This window comes from Crinia signifera, chromosome 5 (assembly GCF_055691185.1).
Source record: "Crinia signifera chromosome 5, ASM5569118v1, whole genome shotgun sequence".
NCBI lineage: Eukaryota > Metazoa > Chordata > Amphibia > Anura > Myobatrachidae > Crinia > Crinia signifera.
The window spans coordinates 247,401,976-247,420,554 of NC_139221.1; the positions used below are offsets into that span (position 1 = coordinate 247,401,976).

At 44.4% G+C, this 18,579-nt stretch overlaps 1 protein-coding gene across 1 annotated transcript in view; it reads right to left on the reverse strand.

Moving 5' to 3' along the window:
* Window positions 1–15,843: 15,843 nt before the first annotated feature.
* Window positions 15,844–18,579, reverse strand: part of GALNT15 (polypeptide N-acetylgalactosaminyltransferase 15) — a 34,620-nt gene continuing 31,884 nt past the window's right edge. The window contains exon 10 of the mRNA XM_083188798.1: window positions 15,844–17,010. Coding sequence (XP_083044924.1) covers window positions 16,876–17,010 — 135 coding nt within the window. The 3' untranslated portion in view covers window positions 15,844–16,875. The remainder of the gene's footprint in view (window positions 17,011–18,579) is intronic.

The following is an 18,579-nucleotide window of genomic DNA, read 5'->3' on the forward strand; positions in this document are numbered from 1 at the left end:
ACTCAGTCTCAGCTCAACTCAGTCTCAGCCCCGCGAGGGGTCGCGTATACCTTCACAGGTATCCGCGTCCCTTCGCGGGCTTCACAGGTATCCGCGTCCCCTGGCGGGGCTCTCTGCGCTCGCCACCCTTCGGGCACGGTGGCTCGCTACGCTCGCCACGCTTTCTATTCTCAACTCCACGCCGACGTGGATAGTGGGGGTATGAAAAGGTCGGAGGATGCGTACCGCCAACCCTCGCCGGCTCGCTGCGCTCGCCACGCTTCGGGTTCACGTTAATAGTGGGGGGGGGGGGGGTGGTGGCGTGGGGGTGCATTTAACATTGTAAGCACCCATTATGCTTATACAATTTTTAATCACATCGCATTGTATGGCATTGTATGCCATATACAATGTCATACAATTTTTAAATTGTATGACATTGTACAATATCGCGCAATATCGCATACCATCGCATGCATTTTGGTATGCGATGCGATGGACGCCGCTATAATACAATCATATTTGCAGCTCCTCTTTCTCCCTGGGCACAGACAGGCCCGTCAATAGGGGGTGCTGTGGGTACTCTCTGAGAGAGAGGGAAGGGCCTGAGCAACTCATTTTGCCCACCGCACGCCGAGCCACTGCCTCCGCTGTGCTGCCTGCACTCTCAGTGCGCTGAACTAAGCCCTGCAGAGTCCCAGATGCCGGCAGCCAATCAGAGCTCGCGTACCCCTGGCAGCCGTGCTGATTGGCTAACAGTACGCAAGTTCTGATTGGCTCACCAGCCATGCCACATTTTAATTGGCTGTCGGCATCCGGAGGCAAAGAAGCCTGCACTCCGGGAGCATGGCTTCATTCAGCCACAGCGCACTGAGCAGGGGGCAGCACAGTGGGAGGGGGTTGGAACCGGGGGCGGTAAGTGAGGAGGGAGCCAGGTGGTAAGTAAGGGGGGGGGGGGCTAAAAATCAGTCCCATGCCCCAAAATTCCTAGTGGCAGCCCTGAGCACAGAAACACTAACCCCCTTCCTCTCCCCTGGAACCAGATAGCAGCTTCTGGTGTGCCACTGTACCGCCCCCCGCATCTGGCGTCACAAAGGAAATCCCGGCCAGCTGCCCCGCTGTAACAAGAACAAGGTTCCCTCAGCAGCGCCGCATGCTGTAGTGGGCCGCTTGTCATTGCTACCTGGAAGGCCAGGCAGGATCGGTTCGTGGGCCGCATCAGGAGCGCAGGCCGTATGTTGCCCACCCCTATTCTAGATGAAGAAGATGCTAAATAAATAAGAAGTTGATTCTGATTGGTTGCCCATAGCAACATCCCATGTGAAATAAAACTCCCATCTTAGTAAATTTTCCCCATAGGGGTAAATTTATTAAAACTTCTAAAAATGAAAAGAAGTGATGTTGCCCATATTCAACCAATCGGATTCTGTCTATCATTTCTCTTTTGCATCCTAGAAAATGATAGTGAAATTCTGATTGGTATTTACCCCATAATATTTGCATCAATATGACATTATCAATAAGAATAACATGTTCTTTTACGTATCTAATCTCAATTTTGTATTTCAATTAAGACCATTTCTATTTAGGAACATATCCATAACATTATGCATATAGAATCCTGGGTTTATAATGAACTCATTATTTGTAGCACAGAATAAATAAAATATAAATGATCATTACATTATATATATCATTCTACATCAAATATCCAAATATCGTTCAGATATATATAATATTTATAATATAATGAAACAGAAAATGACTGTTGTGGGATTTGAATACATTAAATACTATTTGTTCATAAGACTTTAGGACCCCTATATTTTAACTGTACTAAATGCATATGACATAAAGATACAAGATACTCAAATTGGGTTTTCTGAGCGGCTTTCAGCTCAAAGTCGCCCCCAGTGTGTATGGGCCTTTACTTGGAACACATTCAAGTAAAGGCCCATACACACTGGGGACGACTTTGAGCTGAAAGCCGCTCAGAAAACCCAATTTGAGTATCTTGCAGCTCAAAGCCGCCCAGTGTGTATGGCCCAGCAGTGAGCGCTGCTGTACGCTCCCACATCATCGCCGGGAAACCCGCTCATCTGCTGGTAATACCAGCAGATGAGCAGCTTTGAGGACGGCTTTGCATAGCGCTGCGCTATTCAAAGCCATCCTCTCCTTGCTGGGCAGGGAGGAAGCGGCTCAGTGTGTATGCACTGTGCGGCTTTCCCCTCAGCGATGAACGCGATCATCGCTGTCCATACACGCTGGGCATAGTCGCCGAGTGTGTATGGACCTTAAGTCTGACCCTACCGGTCATCTACAACAGGGACAGGCTGATTGAGTCTGGTGCTGACGCCGGCATTTTTTCGGACACTCTCTGAAAATGGTAGGCGTCAACTCCCTAATGCCGACTTCCTGTCAGTCAACCTCTGACCAAATTGCGTTTGCGATCCATACGCAATTTTTGATGCTATTTACCCTTCCGCATGCGTTCTATGACCTGTACACATGCACAGTCATTTCATAATGTATTGAACTGCGAATTCACTGAATCAGGCCTTTATACTGTACAGTACAGTATATACACTTTTAGCCAGCAGATGGCAGAAAATACATTATTTGTAGCATATCTTTTCATTACAGCCTTTCAATTTACAGTCCATGGTATTGAACCTCTGTGATGGATGCAGATATGACTATAAAAATCCTCTGTTCCTATACATTTTCCATTAGTGCCACAAAAAATGTCCATATAGGTTGATTATTTATGTTATTAAGTCAACCATATTTTTATTACTTATGAAAAAGCATTTAAGGGAGATTGCGGAAACACCACTATTATTTACAACTTATTTAACAACTATGCCTAGTAGTCACAGTAAAAAACAAAGGGATAGATGTATTAACAGCCATTATGGGGTATAGCAGTATCTGTGAACATTATGGGGGAAATTTACTAAAATAAATTCGTGAAAAAAAAATCGTATTTTCATATGAAAATACGATTTTTTTTGGGCGTATTCGTATTTTTGGCATTTACTATGCCAAAAATAAGAATTTTTGTATCCTTATTGATGGGACATTTGTAACTGTATTTAGAAATACGCATGATTACACCATCGATAGAATACGGTGATTCCTGATTTACTAAGCGGCCGTATTGAAAATACGGGGCTCCATGGTCCAGGGTCCTGTGCCTTGGTTCCTAGGTCCAGGGCTGAAGAGTCCAGGGTCCAGGATCTGAAGATATCCAAATGGGGACCTGTGGAAGGAAATCCAACTTACCAAGGTCCTCAGGTGAAGATCTGTCCTCTTCATTCCGAAGTAGTCCAGGTCTTCAGAAAATAACAAACACCTGCTATTCTGGCCGGTACCCGAGACGGACTGAGGAGAGACGCAGAGCTGTTTCCTCTTCCGCGCCTCTCCTCCGAATTATTCTATTGTCTGCCTAGCGGCCAATCAGGAGCCGACTTTCTCGGCTGCATGCAGTGTACTACGGCTTTTTGGAACTTGAACGTGCTATTTTTTTCTATAATTTTCTATGATGCAATAGATTATTGATGATATATAAAATCTAATGGGTTGCAATGGGCATTTTAGAATCTTTAGTAAATGTACCACTTAAGGTCATGCAGAAGATTTTCAAATGGTTCCTATTTCTACTATGCAATTTTATTGTTATTAGAATACCACCTGCTAAATAAAACATAGTATACAACATACAACAGAGTACAGAGTAGCGGTGGCCAACCGGTGGCTCTTAAATTGCATACGGCTCTTTCTTTATTCACATGTGGCTCCCGACACTGACAGCCTCCACCGAATATCTGGCCTTGTGAGCAGTGTGCTCCATTGTGTGATCAAGGTAGCAGCCGCAAGAGTCAGTAGTACACTGCATGCATCCATCTCCCATTCACCGCTATTGGCTGACTGCCAGCTGGACCAGGTATTAAGTTTGTCCCTGTGACTAGTGCCGTTTTCAAGAAGCTTCTGGGGGCTCTTCTAAGACTTATAGCATTGCAGTGATTTCTGACTAAAGGATGAACTAATCCACCTTGACATACTGTATGAGGTACAGTATGAGGTTGGCCTAGAGGGGGAGCAGAAGTTGATTATATAAATCTGGCTTTTTCAATGTACTTTATGTTGGATCTGGCTTTTTAAAAAAAAAAATGTTTTACCATGAGTATGGCCTAGTGGTCACATGCATGATGTTGGCTCAGGGGCACTCCTAAACATATTTTTTGTCTTTTTGTCTCTGACTGGTTGGCCGCCCCAGGTATAGAGGGTTATATTAGATAAATTGGTACTTGTTTCCTAGCACGGCGCCCAGATTTTACTACGTACGGCACCGTAGGGAAATCGCATCACATGGCCCATTAAATGTGGATAGTGGGGTAATGAAAAAGTAAGAGGACGCGTTCTGTCGCCCCTCGCGGGGCTCGCTGCGCTCCCCACGCATAGGGGTGGCATGGATAGGGGGGGTGCGTTACACCTATATTTGGGACATACAATCATATTATTGTATACCTAATGTCATGGCATAGCACCCCAGAAAATTGCATGCGATCGCATGTGATTTTGCGGGAGGTGCGATGCCATGCGATGAGATGGCCCTGGGGACATAAGCAGTGAATAAATTAACTAAAAAAAAAAAATCGCATCGAATCGCATGTCACTAAAATGGCATGCGATGAGATGCGATGAGATGGCCCTGGGGACAAAAGCAGTGAATAAATTCACTTCAAAATCGCATCGCATCACATCGCATGCCACTAAAATGGCATGCGATGCGATTTTCCCCTGCAGAATAGCCCTCTACGCAATTAACGTAGTGGGCGCCGTGCTAGGAAACAAGTACCGATAAATTTAATCTTACTAATTTCATAGAGCTACGCATCATATATTATATTATTTTATTAATCTGTGTAGTATGTTATTATCAATATCATCTGATAATGATGGATTTCAGAGCTAATACAGTATATCACAAATATGAAGTATTAAGAGTTGATCAATTGTATACTTAGTAGTTATGTCACAATTGGAATATTATTTATTAATGTTTCTTCATTTTATATAGTTGTGCATGTCATTAATGCATATAATAAGACAAGACCTGGGCCCTTATTCTGATCGGTGCGGCCCGATCAGAATATGCGGCCGCAACCGTGCAGGCGAATCCCCGCCTTCCATACGGTTCGCCACCTGCCGTCCGTATGCGGATATGTGGCGATCCACATGAAATTGGACGGGGATACGCCTCCTCCATGGTGGGAGCAGCCCCTGCATTCGATGCCGAACATCGAATGCAGGGCCGCACGCTCCACCAGGTCCCGCAACACAAGACCACACGGACACTTGTCCGTGTGAAATCATGTAGAGGGGCGGGCAGCTGACATCCGGCGATGTCAGATGCCCGCCCCGTACCCTTGCGTCACGGCCTCATTACCATGCATACGCCCCGCGTTTGCATGGGAACGCCCATGAAACGCGGGGCGTATGCATAGGGTAATGAGGCTAAGTAGCCCCTCACGCCCCTCTACGCCCCCTGTGCGGCGTATAAAGAATCCGTGCGGCGAAATCGCCTGCACATGCGCAGAGTGACCTCTGCACATGCGCAGACGATCAACATCGGCGGTCCGTCCGCATGCGGGAATTTCCGCACCGATCAGAATAAGGGCCCTGGTGATCAGATGTGTGATATAATAGTATACTTTCCTGTGTTATTCATTTCATCAAGATTATTTGTTAAGATAAAGATGCACCATTTTTAAAAATATGTAGGTTTGTGAGGTGTGAATGTGACAAATAGCAACAACGAGTGAAAACCAATATTGAGAGAAACCAGAAAAATGTATAAAACTAGAAACCTGCAATATTATTATATTCATTTATTTTCACTGGATTTAGACCCCCCAGTAGGACCATCCAGTGGCTCTCCTGTAATAATTGCTGTGTAAGATCACCAGTTCTAATATCCATATGTAACTTTAATGCCAAAACTCTCAATTGTTTATGGTCTTTCTCATGAAAACAGCAATTCAGTATATGTTGGACTCTTGGGGTGACATTTAATAGGATGCAATATTTAGTAAGGTTTTGAAATCTTGCATGTTTTGAAATCTCAATTTTCAACTATTTAATGTAATGGGAATTGTGGCATGAAAAATGTGATGATGTGATGAAATGCTATAAAGTGCGTGAATAAGGCATGAAAATGTGCAAATGAATTAGAGATGGGTCGTTCGCGAACGAACCGGATCTTTTGAACGGATCCCATCAAAGAACGAATGATCCGCAGATCCAAAAAAAGGTGATCCGTTTCAGTTTACAACGCATTTTCCTGATCTCAGTGCTGCCACCTGTGGCAGCTAAGATGTACTACCTCTGTAGACTGAGTACAGTGCTGTGACTACAAGTGATAGAAAGATTAGCTGCTGCTGTCAGGGATGGCCATCGGTGCAGACGCCATCGATGGTTGCCATCGATGGTGATTCTGCACCCAGCCATCGATCAGTGTTTTTATGCGGTCATGTATATTCCCCCCCTTTTTTTTAAAGCGATCCCGGCTCAGCTTAATGATCCGTTTTGCCCATCTCTAAAATGAATGCATATGTGCGATTTGTGTAATAAATTAAAATAAATAAACAGTATAGGGTCCCCCCTCCTGAGCATAACCAGCTCTGGACTCAAAGAACCGGTTCTGGTTTTAGGAATTCAGGGGACAGAAAAATAGGTGATCCCCAGGATTTCTAAAACCAGCAGCAGACTCAAGGGCTGGTTCTGGTTCCCAAAACATGGAGGACAAAATGAGTAGGCACCCCCCCATATCAGGTTCTGTTTACAAATATAATGAAGTAGGTTATGGTAAATTTCAATACAGATTGTATCAGACATATACATTGAAAGCAATCCAGGTACTGTACATATATCAGATGTGCCAATGTACAAGGGGAATGGGGGTGAGCTGTGGTATGAGGCTAATTTAAAAAAAAACAAAAACGCATGTCGACCTTTGGCTGTCAACTTAGCCATTGCCAACCTAATGCTTGGATCGACCTTCCAACCCTGTTGACCTTAGCCATGTCGACCTATTTCATGTGCCGACCTTGTTGAACTTCTGTTGTCGACCCAATACTGTCGACCGAATATGTGTCGACCTAATGACCCATACCCTGAGATGTAGAGACCTATCTGGGTGGAAAGAGAAGAAAAGTAAAACACTTCCCATGTAGAGAAGTAGAAGTAGAGAGCAAGAAGAGAGGTGAAGACAGATATTAAATCAGGGAGAGGAGATGTTGAGACCTGCTAGATAGAGCTAAAGCAATGGGTTTAAAGTTCTATCAGGTCCATTGCAGTGGTCAGTGCATAAAATACACTAAACAGGAGGCAGAGGAACTAGGAAGGAGGTGGAGGAACTAGGAAGGAGGTGGAGGAACTAGGAAGGAGGCAGAGGAACTAGGAAGGAGGCGGAGGAACTTGGAATGAGGTGGGGGAAATAGAAAGGAGGTGGAGGAACTAGGAAGGAGGTGGGGAAAGATTACATTTCTCCAGGGTAACCCCTTCTCTGGTTCAAACAAAGCAGTGTAAAGTCCTGCTATTGTTTTGGATGAGTGATAAAGTGCTTTTCACTGCTCCATGAATAGACCCCACAGTATGAAGTTATTTTGTAAACCTTCATTTTGGCATTGATGTACTGTAACAAACCTTCAAGAGAGATAAAGTGAAGTTGCCCATAGCAATCAATCAGCTTTTGTCATTTTACAGACTGTGATGGACATGATAGCTTGAGACATATTGGTTTTAATGGGCAGTTTCTTTACTTTATCAAATATCTAATCCATCTGCCCTGATGTGTCTCTTCAGAATTGTATGTGTCTGTTCATGACTGTCGTCATTCCCAACCACACTTCAGGACAATAGTTTGGCTGTATATAACTAGTTTATCTACATGATCAAGCATTGCACAGTAGTAAATTCTTTAATGCAGGTGAATGGAACTGTATTTGTTTTTTAAAGGTTCTTCTTAAGTTAATTGTTAAACTTGAACCACTTCCTTCATTAGTGGAGTCACATGACCTGTCAAACTCTTTGCTTCCTGCCTACCGCTGGTCATTGCGATCACACCCCATAGGATGCACTGATAGTTACATTAGGGTAAGTTTTAGGGTTACCACCTTTTCATTTTCAGAATTCTGGATGGGGTCCTGACATGTGTGTGTGGTCAAAACCAAAGTAGAGTTAATACAACCATTTTGTCAGATTTTTCTTACCACTCTTATACAGAGTCACCAAATACCCCTCTATATGCTTCATATGCTTTCCCATTTATATGCCCCAAAGGCCACCCCATGCCTTTATGTATATGCAATCAGTTTCACACATGCCTCTGTATATGCTATCAATGTTTTTACACACTAGAATTATCTATTTACTGACAGTTATTAGTGATTGTAGCACTGCATGCCAGCTCAGTGCTGTACACTTTACTAACTATATCAGCATCCATCACTTGTGCTTACAGAGGTCTTAAAGATTTTGGGCCCGATTCACACTTAATCGCAGGGCTGGGAATTCGCAGCAGGAGTGATTATCAATTGGCCAGCCATGCGCACGGTCCTCAGTGCACATGTGCGATCTGTCTGTACGAAGACAGCCAGTGGAGGGAGATTGACACCATGCAGCCATTGGGACAGAGGCCCACTGACATCAGTAGCAGCTTTCTTCTCCCTAAGGGGCAGATGTATTAAGCCTTAACAAGAGATAAATGGATGTTATCTCTCTTTATGACCCTTGCATTTATCTCTTGTTAAGGCTTAATACATCTGCCCCATGACCTTTGCATTGCCGAGTAAGTCTGGACTAAAGCTGGGTACACATCTATACAATCGTCGGGCCGTTCTTCCGTTCTGGCTCAGACGGCCTTTCAATTGTATAGGTGTGTACGCTGTCCCAACTCCCTCTGTACGATCGATAAACGGCCAAAAATGGTCTTGTCTGTCCATACTCGGTCGGTCGAAGGTTCTTTGCTGTTTAATTTTCATCCGACAGGACAGGCCCATATCGGAACAAAAGTGCAGTGTGTACGCACGTTCGATCGATATGCTGGCCGTTCTTGCGACTATACTGCCAAAGCCCATGTGGGCGTTCCATAGCTGCACGATCTCTCCTACAGCACAAGAAGCATTCACCTCTCCCCATGTTTATGGGCATATGGACATATACGGCAAACTGCTATAAAGATGCGGAAAGCGACTACCTAGTCACTTTGCCGTATCTGTCCATAGTCACCCTGCTGGCTGCTATAAAGATGCGGAAAGCAACTACCTAGTCGCTTTGCGGTATCTTTCCATAGTCACACTGCCGGCTGCTATAAAGATGCGGAAAGCGACTACCCAGTCGCTTTGGCGTATCTGTCCATAGTCACATTGCCGGCTGCTGTAAAGATGCGGAAAGCGACTACCCAGTCACTTTGCCGTATCTGTCCATAGTCACCCTGCCGGCTGACTAATTTTTAGACATGTACCCCGTCACTTTTGTTTAGGTTCTGTACTCACGCCTCTTTGTTTTGGTATTCCTTAACCCAGCCCTTTATGATAATTTTGTTTATATATATCGTGTCAATAGCACAAATCGAGAGAATGTGTACGGTGGTACAATCTTTTTCTTGCGACTGTTTGGACGGGAGTACATCGGACGTCGCAAGTAAAATTGTACAGGTGTGGACACGCGTATTGGCTGTTGTTTGTGGACAGTCCGACGCGTCTATGGTCGGTCGAACGGTCGCAAGAAAACAGGGATTGTATAGATGTGTAACCAGCTTTACTGTGAACAGAGGGAAAAACCATATGATGCTGAGTGATTCTGAATGTTTTTTGTGGGGCAGTGTTTACCTGCTCACTGGGCTCAGAAAACTTACAGCCCAGCGAGCAGCTCTGAATTGGGCCCTCTATACTAAGGACATAGAGGAACATGCTGTGTAAATGAATGTTTAATTGGACTAACATTCAAAATGGCAGTAATACACTCAGCATAGAAACAATTTAAAATCTGAAAACCGCTTGCATGTCCAAATAACATTGGTTTACGAAGTTTGAATAATGTTAGAAGTTAGTCTGGTAGTTAGAGATGCATATCTAAGATATTCCTTTGGTTTAGCAACTTTGTTTGGTGACAGGCTCTGCTTTTATGGCTTGGCTTAGTACTCCTAGCTATAACTGTGCCAAAATGTGGCATTTGTGTGTTTGCAGTACTACAGTATTACTTCGGTGCCATGGTTTTGGTAGACAACAAGTAACAATGTCTTACAATGACCATTGATTTTTACAGAGAAGGCGATTCATTCCATCAAATGAAATGGCTGTATTCTGTTTTTCACAGGGTACATAGTTATTGGCAGTATAATAAATCAGAGTACGACAACTAAAGAGTTTATAGTCTAAGTAGCAAGATCCAGAATAGGGAGAAAAATGTTGAGGCAGTAAATCGTATGGCAGTAGTGTATTTGGATTTTTTTTTTTATATAAGAGCAACAGTGGATATGTGTAAGTATTGGTCTTAGACCTTTGTAAGCTATCATACTGTAATATCAATATCTCAAACCAGTGGCGTAAGTTTGTCCTAGTTGCCCAGAGGCAAGATGTGTATTGCCCCCCCCCCTCCCCCCCACAAACACACACAAAACCTTATAATAAAGTATAAACTGTATATACTGTATGTCTGTTACGAAATGGAACAGACATATATACATTATGTATACAGTATATATATATATATATATATATATATATATAGAGAGAGAGAGAGAGAGAGAGAGAGAGAGAGAGAGAAAACAAACACATATTTTAGAACTCAGAAGTGATATCAATGTCTTTCAATTAATGTATTTAAATTTGCAGGGGAGGAGAGGTGCCCCCTTGGGAGCAGGAGCCCGGCAGCAGATAACTCCATTGCCTCCCAGAGTTCTGCCTCTGTCTCAAATGTTTAACCAAGTCCACATAAGGCTATAATTATTTTATACTGTACCTCATCAATTGTAAGAAGGCGGGGCTGGCAGTCCAACACCGAGGTGCGTAGTGTGATCAGATTTCTGCGACTGAAACTCATTGCCAACTTACCAAGGCGTATGGTGATAACGTCATGTCAAGAAATCTGGTTTGGGACACTGCCTTTGATAATAGCAAGGCAGATGTTCAAGATAAGCAGCCAAGCATGTCCACCACCTCTGACTATGTGTGCCATAATGAAGGTCTGACTGAGGAGGACAGACACATTCGACTTACTGATATTACTGATGAACATCTCAGGGGGCACAACATCATTCATGAGCAGCTGAGGAACAGGAAAAAGAGTTCATGCTGGGTACCAAAGCTTGACTCTGATTTGTTTTAAGCCGGGATAGATGCCTTAGTGTTCTGTTAGAACAAATGCTTAGACAAGTATGGAGACTGTGAAGAAAAATAATCTTTACCAAAGGGATATTATTGATTATACTGTACGTATATGTGCGAGATGAATATATTTATGCATTGAGAGGTCACGTTACCTTATTTATTGAACCAGCCTTTTATTTTTATTTTGCAATAATAAGCCCTATTATATAGTATAAGGAAGGCTCAGGGCCGGCGCAGGGAGCACTGCCACTCAGTTATGTGTTTCCCTACTCCAGATGAGTTGTCTGTCTATATCAGTCTCCACTGCTACTCATGTCATCGTTAGCGCTTGACTGCTAATTCCAAAAAGCAATTCCTGCTAGTATGTTCAGAAGAGATAACGTTTGGTTTGTAGTAGAGATGAGCGGGTCCGGATCTCCGGGATCCGACAGATCCGAATATGGTCATCCAAGTCAGGATCCGAGCCGGCTCGGGAGTTCCCGCCTGAATTCCGGACCAAAAACGAGGCAAAACGTCATCATCGCGCTGTCGGATTCTCGCGGTATCTGGATTCTATATAAGACGCACGCACGCCCCGCCATCTTCACTCCATTATAGGAGAGGGAAGAGGGTGGTTGGGATCTGTGCTCCGTGCTCCGTGCCCTGTGCCCTGTGCTGTGATTTATTTAGTGGCTGATTTTTTATTTTGTTGTAAACTAGGTGCTGCAGTGCTCACACGCAGGGGCTGCAGTGCTGCTGACTGTACACTCAGTGTACAGGGGCTGCAGTGTCCATAATACAAGGGGCTGTGTCCAGTGTACAGGGGCTGTGTACAGGGGCTGTGTCCAGTGTACAGGGGCTGGGTCCAATGTACAGGGGCTGGGTCCAAAACCAAAACCCGCAAGGGTGGTTTTGCCAAAACCAATCCAGATCCAAAACACGAAGGGAGATCCAGATCCAAAACCCGAAAAAGTGCCCGCCGCTCATCTCTAGTTTGTATCATGGTGGAAAATGGTAGGTCCTGGAGCAGTGAAAGTGCTGTTAATTATGTATATAGCAAATGGTTCCAAATAACACAAGAGTTTATATTTGCATAACAGATGTTAGGTATATAGGGGTTATTCAGACCTGATCGCTGGGCTACGAATTTGCAGAGACCTGCGATCAGGTAATTGTGAAATCCGGGTCCTGTGCAAGCCTGAAATTGATGTGCACGGCAAGCGAAAATTACACAGCAAATCCGTACACAAGCTACTTCACCATAAAATGATTTTTCCAATGTGTGCAGTTTGTGCGTAACCCATACGGGCCGTAGTATGCATGCACGAGGCCATCCTGCGATGAGCTCCTGCTACAGATGGAGCCCCTCTCATTCTTGCCCAGCTCTCGTCAGAACATCCCCGCTGGCGAGAGACTCCATCAGACTGGGATGCATGTGTGTCTCACGCGCACGCGCGTCCCAGTCTCTCTGCGGCTGGGCGGCGGGACCCTGCCCATCTCCGCTTCAGGGAGACAGACAGGGTTAGGGGGGGGTCGGGCAGTGGTGGAGACTAGCGATGGCGGCGGTGGACAGCGCCGGGGAGCTCCGTCTCCATGGGGCACGCAAGCGTCTCGTGCGCACGCGCCCCCTGGCGACGGCTGCCAACTGGCGGGGGGCTGGCCCCTGCAAGAATAAGCTGCGCTCCATCTGTACTTCTTTTCACAAGTCATTCGCACGGTGATCAACAGGAATTAGGCATCTGGTGGTGGAACCGGCCTTTAGTGGGAGTGCTAAGAAAAAACATGCATGTCTTGGAAAAGGCTGGGAGTGTCCGTGAAAACACTAGGCGTGCATGAGTGTTTTGGGTTTTGGGTGTGTCATGTCTGCTCCAGGCCGGATATGCCTTTTTCCAGCGCAGCGCCATGTAAGTCTCTGGCAACACTGAAGGCTATTTCACACACTCCGGCTCCCGCCGGGTGGCGAAACCCCGCACGGTCAAATACCGTGCCGCACACTGTAGTTATTAATGGACACGATTGTGTCCATTCACACGGGATGGTTGCAGCCGGATCCCACCACTGGAAGGGATGGCTGCCGGGCTGTGGCCATCCCTACCATTGTAAACTGCTGTGTGCTGCACGGCTTCCTGGCCGTGCGTGGTTTCGCCGCCCGGCAGGAGCCAGAGCATGTGAAATAGCCCTAAGCCTGGGATGACTTGTGCCCAGTATATAAATCATTCAATGGTGTTACAGTTATAATGGGTTTTGGACAGCTGCAAATAGATTTGTGGGCGTACACATCCATTCACAGAGCGATCACATAAATTTGCAAGGCGGGATTTCACTCTATGGGAATTCGAAGCTGTGCGATCGGGTCTGAATTATCCCCTTAATCACATCTCCACTTGTGGTTGGAAAGGCATAAATGGATGGTAACAAACCAGTAGCACATACTGCAGAGAGGACCTACTGACGGAATTGCAGGCAATGCAGAATTGTGCATAGGCAGATTTTGCTGGATTTCAGACTGACCTTTTGCATGAGGGACAGGATTGGTGTCACAGGTTCACCAATAATGATATTGCGTGTATGAAGCCAAGCATATGGATAGTGAGAGAACAATCATTGCACAAAACTCAGAGGATAATTTATTTATTTTCTCTGCTCTATAAAAGTATTATATTTACAATTACTATGATACAATCAACATATTATTCTTAATTCGAAAAGGTTTCACTATTACAGTCTATTATCATTATATTTACAACCTTCACTTTTAATATACAAGAAAAGCTTTGAGAAGAACACACTATGGATCCAATGTAGGAAGCTTATTACCACATTATTATTTATACTCCTGCACATTGAGAACTTAAGCTGTGTACACACATTTTGGCTATTTATTCCCTATGATTTTGGCTATATAGTCAAAATCGTAAGGGAAGTTAGCCAAAAATCGTACAGTGTTATGGAGACTTGTGATTCTGATTTGCGCGGTCGGTATCGCAAGTGCAGCACAGTCTTCCTGGCTGCGATCGTCACTCGCCTGCCTATGACGGCACCATATCGGTACTGATATCGGTGACCGCCACATTGCACCATGTGTACACACCCTACAATTTACATTTTGTAAATGCTAATATATTTTCACAACAGTCATCTGTGAACTGGTGCTATTTGACATTGTTTCATAGTCAGGCTTCATATGCACTCTGACAGATCATTGCATACAGATCTTTACTATCCCTTTCCTACCATTCACACACATTACATGAACAAAAGCATTTTATTTACATTGCAATAATTATAATACTGTACAATTTACACAGTGCAACTATTTGCAATAATAGCTTTGTTTACATTTGGAGAAAGATTTGTTGGGTAGATAACGGCATAAATAACGCTGTATGTACCAAGACATTTGTAAAAGATAACCACCTGGCAGCCCTTCAACGCATACGCAGAGGGATGCAGGGTGTGCTAGATGGTATCCGATCGCGAAAATAATTGTGTAACACCACCCAAAAATGGCATTACCCGCTAGGGCCAAGCTCCGGAGTTCACACACACACAAACACACACACACAAACACACACACATATATATATATATATATATATATATATGTGGGTAAATCCTTCGTACAAGTAGAGGCTTAGTATCCGTTATCCAAATATCCATTATCCAAATTATTCTGAAAACCATACAGTGCAAAAATTGGAAAAAAAAATGGTACTCTTTACCTAGAACGGCACCCACGATGTCCATCGCGGTCATCGGGGGTAAAAAATCATGGGCATCGCGGGCATCGCATGCACTAAAAAAACGGGTGCGACGCGATGCCCGCGATTTTCCCATAGGGATCAAAGTTAAAAGTGTGATTGGACGCGATTTTAGTGTTAAATGCCTCAATGCCCGCGATTTTTCCATAGGAAACAATGTTACATGGGCCACAGAGCCCTAATAGTCCCCCTGAAGTCTTAAATGGCCCCCACAATTTTTAACGCCACCCCACGATCAACGTTAACCCGAAGCGTGGCGAGCGCAGCGAGCCCGCGAGGGGCGGCGGTACGCGTCCTCCGACCTTTTCATACCCCCACTATCCACGTCGGCGTGGAGTTGAGAATAGAATATTGTGGCGAGCGCAGCGAGCCACCGAGCCCGAAGCGTGGCGAGCGCAGCGGATACCTGTGAAGCCCGCAAAGGGACGCGTTTACCTGTGAAGGTATCCGTGTCCCCTCACGGGGCTCGCTGCGCTCGCCACGCTTCGGGCTCGGTGGCTCGCTGCGCTCGCCACACTATTCTATTCTCAACTCCACGCCGATGTGGATAGTGGGGGTATGAAAAGGTCGGAGGACGCGTACCGCCGCCCCTCGCGGGCTCGCTCCGCTCGCCACGCTTCGGGTTGACGTTGATCATGGGGTGGCGTTAACAATTGTGGGGGCCATTTCTGACTTTAGGGTGACTATTTGGGCTCTGTGGCCCATTTAACATTGTTTCCTATGGAAAAATCGCGGCCATTGAGCCATTGAACACTAAAATCGCGTCCAATCACACTTTTAACATTGATCCCTATGGGAAATTGCGGCCATCGCGGGCATCGCATCGCACCCGTTTTTTAGTGCATGCGATGGTCGCGATGGGCGCCGTTCTAGGTAAAGAGTACCAAAAAAATCTTGCTAAAAACCTACTGGGGACATCTGTAACAGCACTACTAGGGGCATGATATGTAACTGACACTACTGAGGGCATGATATGTAACTGACACTACTAGGGACATCTGTAACAGCACTACTGGGGGCATGATATGTAACTGACACTACTGAGGGCATGATATGTAACTGACACTACTGGGGGCATGATATGTAACTGACACTACTGGGGACATCTGTAACAGCACTACTGGGGGCATGATATGTAACTGACACTACTGGGGGCATGATATGTAACTGACACTACTGGGGGCATGATATGTAACTGACACTACTGGGGACATCTGTAACAGCAGTACTGGGGGCATGATATGTAACTGACACTACTGGGGCATGATATGTAACTGACACTACTGGGGACATCTGTAACAGCACTACTGGGGGCATGATATGTAACTGACACTACTGGGGGCATGATATGTAACTGGCACTACTGGGGGCATGATATGTAACTGGCACTACTGGGGGCATGATATGTAACTGGCACGAAATATGTGCAAGAAAATGATTGGCATTCAAATTCAGTGCCTGAGATAGTACACAAACTTTGTTTCATGTTTTGAAACCTTGTTTTATGCACAAATAAAATATATTTGTGTGTATTTCATGTGTTTGATGTGTTTGTACAACATGAATTCAAGATACCTCATGATTCTTCTGGTCCCGAGCATTTTGGATAAGGAATACTCAACCTGTATATTCCAAAAGACCAAGGGTACTATAACCATTTTAGATCCAAAGAATTTAGCTTCTGGAATATTATTAATCTTCAAATAAACAATGTGTAATATTTGAGTAGCATAAATGACATTAAGAGCTGCTTGGCTACCTCACATTGGTATCATTTTCCACATCTGGCTTCTTTGTCTACTATTACATGGTTTTAAAAACAAAACGGTTTTTCCATCCTGTGTGGTCCCTGGTTCCATGCACTTTCCTGTAGAGAGATGTAAAATCGATCCGACCTGAAATTCAAACATCACAGTAATTATTTCAGTGCATTTACCAATATGTTCTTACATCTTCCTTATCATATACTGGGGTTTAATTACAAAGGTAAATTGTGCGCGATATTTAGAAGGACGATGTTGTTAATAGCTAGACAGTGCTAGTGAAAAGCATTGCGCTTTTAACCCTTTGAGTGCCAACATCTCTATGAGCGGAATATCCACTAAAAATGCCAGCGTCGCTCACATTTGTTATATAAATTCCAATAAAAAATGTTGTGTAAAAAAAGATTTCCTTCATATTTTACAATCTGACTTTGTAAATAAACCCACAATATTCCGTAGTTCATCTTCTGTGTGTATAATGCCAGGTTTTAAATGTATTACACCATCAAATATTTTAAGGTATTTTGGATTATTAGTCTGAATACATGATTGAAGGGGTGAAAGATTTTAATCTATTGGTAGTACGTAACCTTTTGCACATATAGGGCCTTATTCTGGTGCATTCGCTACCACGTGCAATGTTTTATGCGCTTCTGCATACGCTGGGTGCGAGCGGGCATGGCGAACTGCAAGTTGGCCATCCATTTTGCACCTAGCAGTGCGGGCAGGGGGGTGGGGTGGCGCCCATGGAAACACCCAGCATTTCATGGGTGTTCCTATGAAAACACTAGGCGTTCCCATGGAAATTAGGCAGTGACACGGGTGCCGGGGCAAGCAGCCGACATAGGGGGAGCATTCAAAGCTAAGACACCGGAGAGGGTCTTAGTTTTGCATGCATCTTGCAAATCATTCGTTGGTTGGCGACCATCAAATGATTTGGCCCCCGCACCCAAGGTTGCAAATGAATGTTTATGCAAAATATCCATTGACAGCCGTGCAGGGAAGTTGGCGGGCAGGGGGCGGGGGGAGAGCGGGCTGCTGTGCGAGCGGCATTTTATGCTACGAATTTCACAGTGTTCTGTGTGGACCAGAATAAGGTCCATTACGCTGTATGGAAACTGGCTCCGGTATTAATAAGTAAAGCCATATTATCAACAGATGAAATTTGCAGCAGTAAATGTTATTACATTTTAATCAAATCAATGTTTGCCAAGATTTCCAAGTTGTGAGACCTTTAAGTAGTTAAACACAAGTGGAAATGCAATTACAGTGACTAGGTCTACATAAAATGACATCTCTAGTAACGGGCTGGGCTGTAAAGGCTGTGATTTCACGTGCACTTTGTATGCAGTGTATTTTATAATAGGCTACACATTGTACAGTACATCAACTGCCTGAGTCATGCTCCTAAAACTTAAGAGTGTAACGGCTTGTAAACCACTTTTATTGGTTGCTATATTGAACTAAGGGTTTACAAGTCTGTAAACTTCTCACCATTACATGTAAGTGCAAAACTTAGTCCAATTTTACTTAAAAAATACAAAAGGTGACATTTAATAGGATGAGAGATTCAGAAAGTGAGAGATTTGGTAAGAAATCTCCAGGGTTTTTTTTTTTTAAAGTGGCAATCATTTACACTGCAAAATCAAACTGGGTTTGCAGTGTGAATGATTGCCGCTTTAAAAAAAAACCCTGGAGATT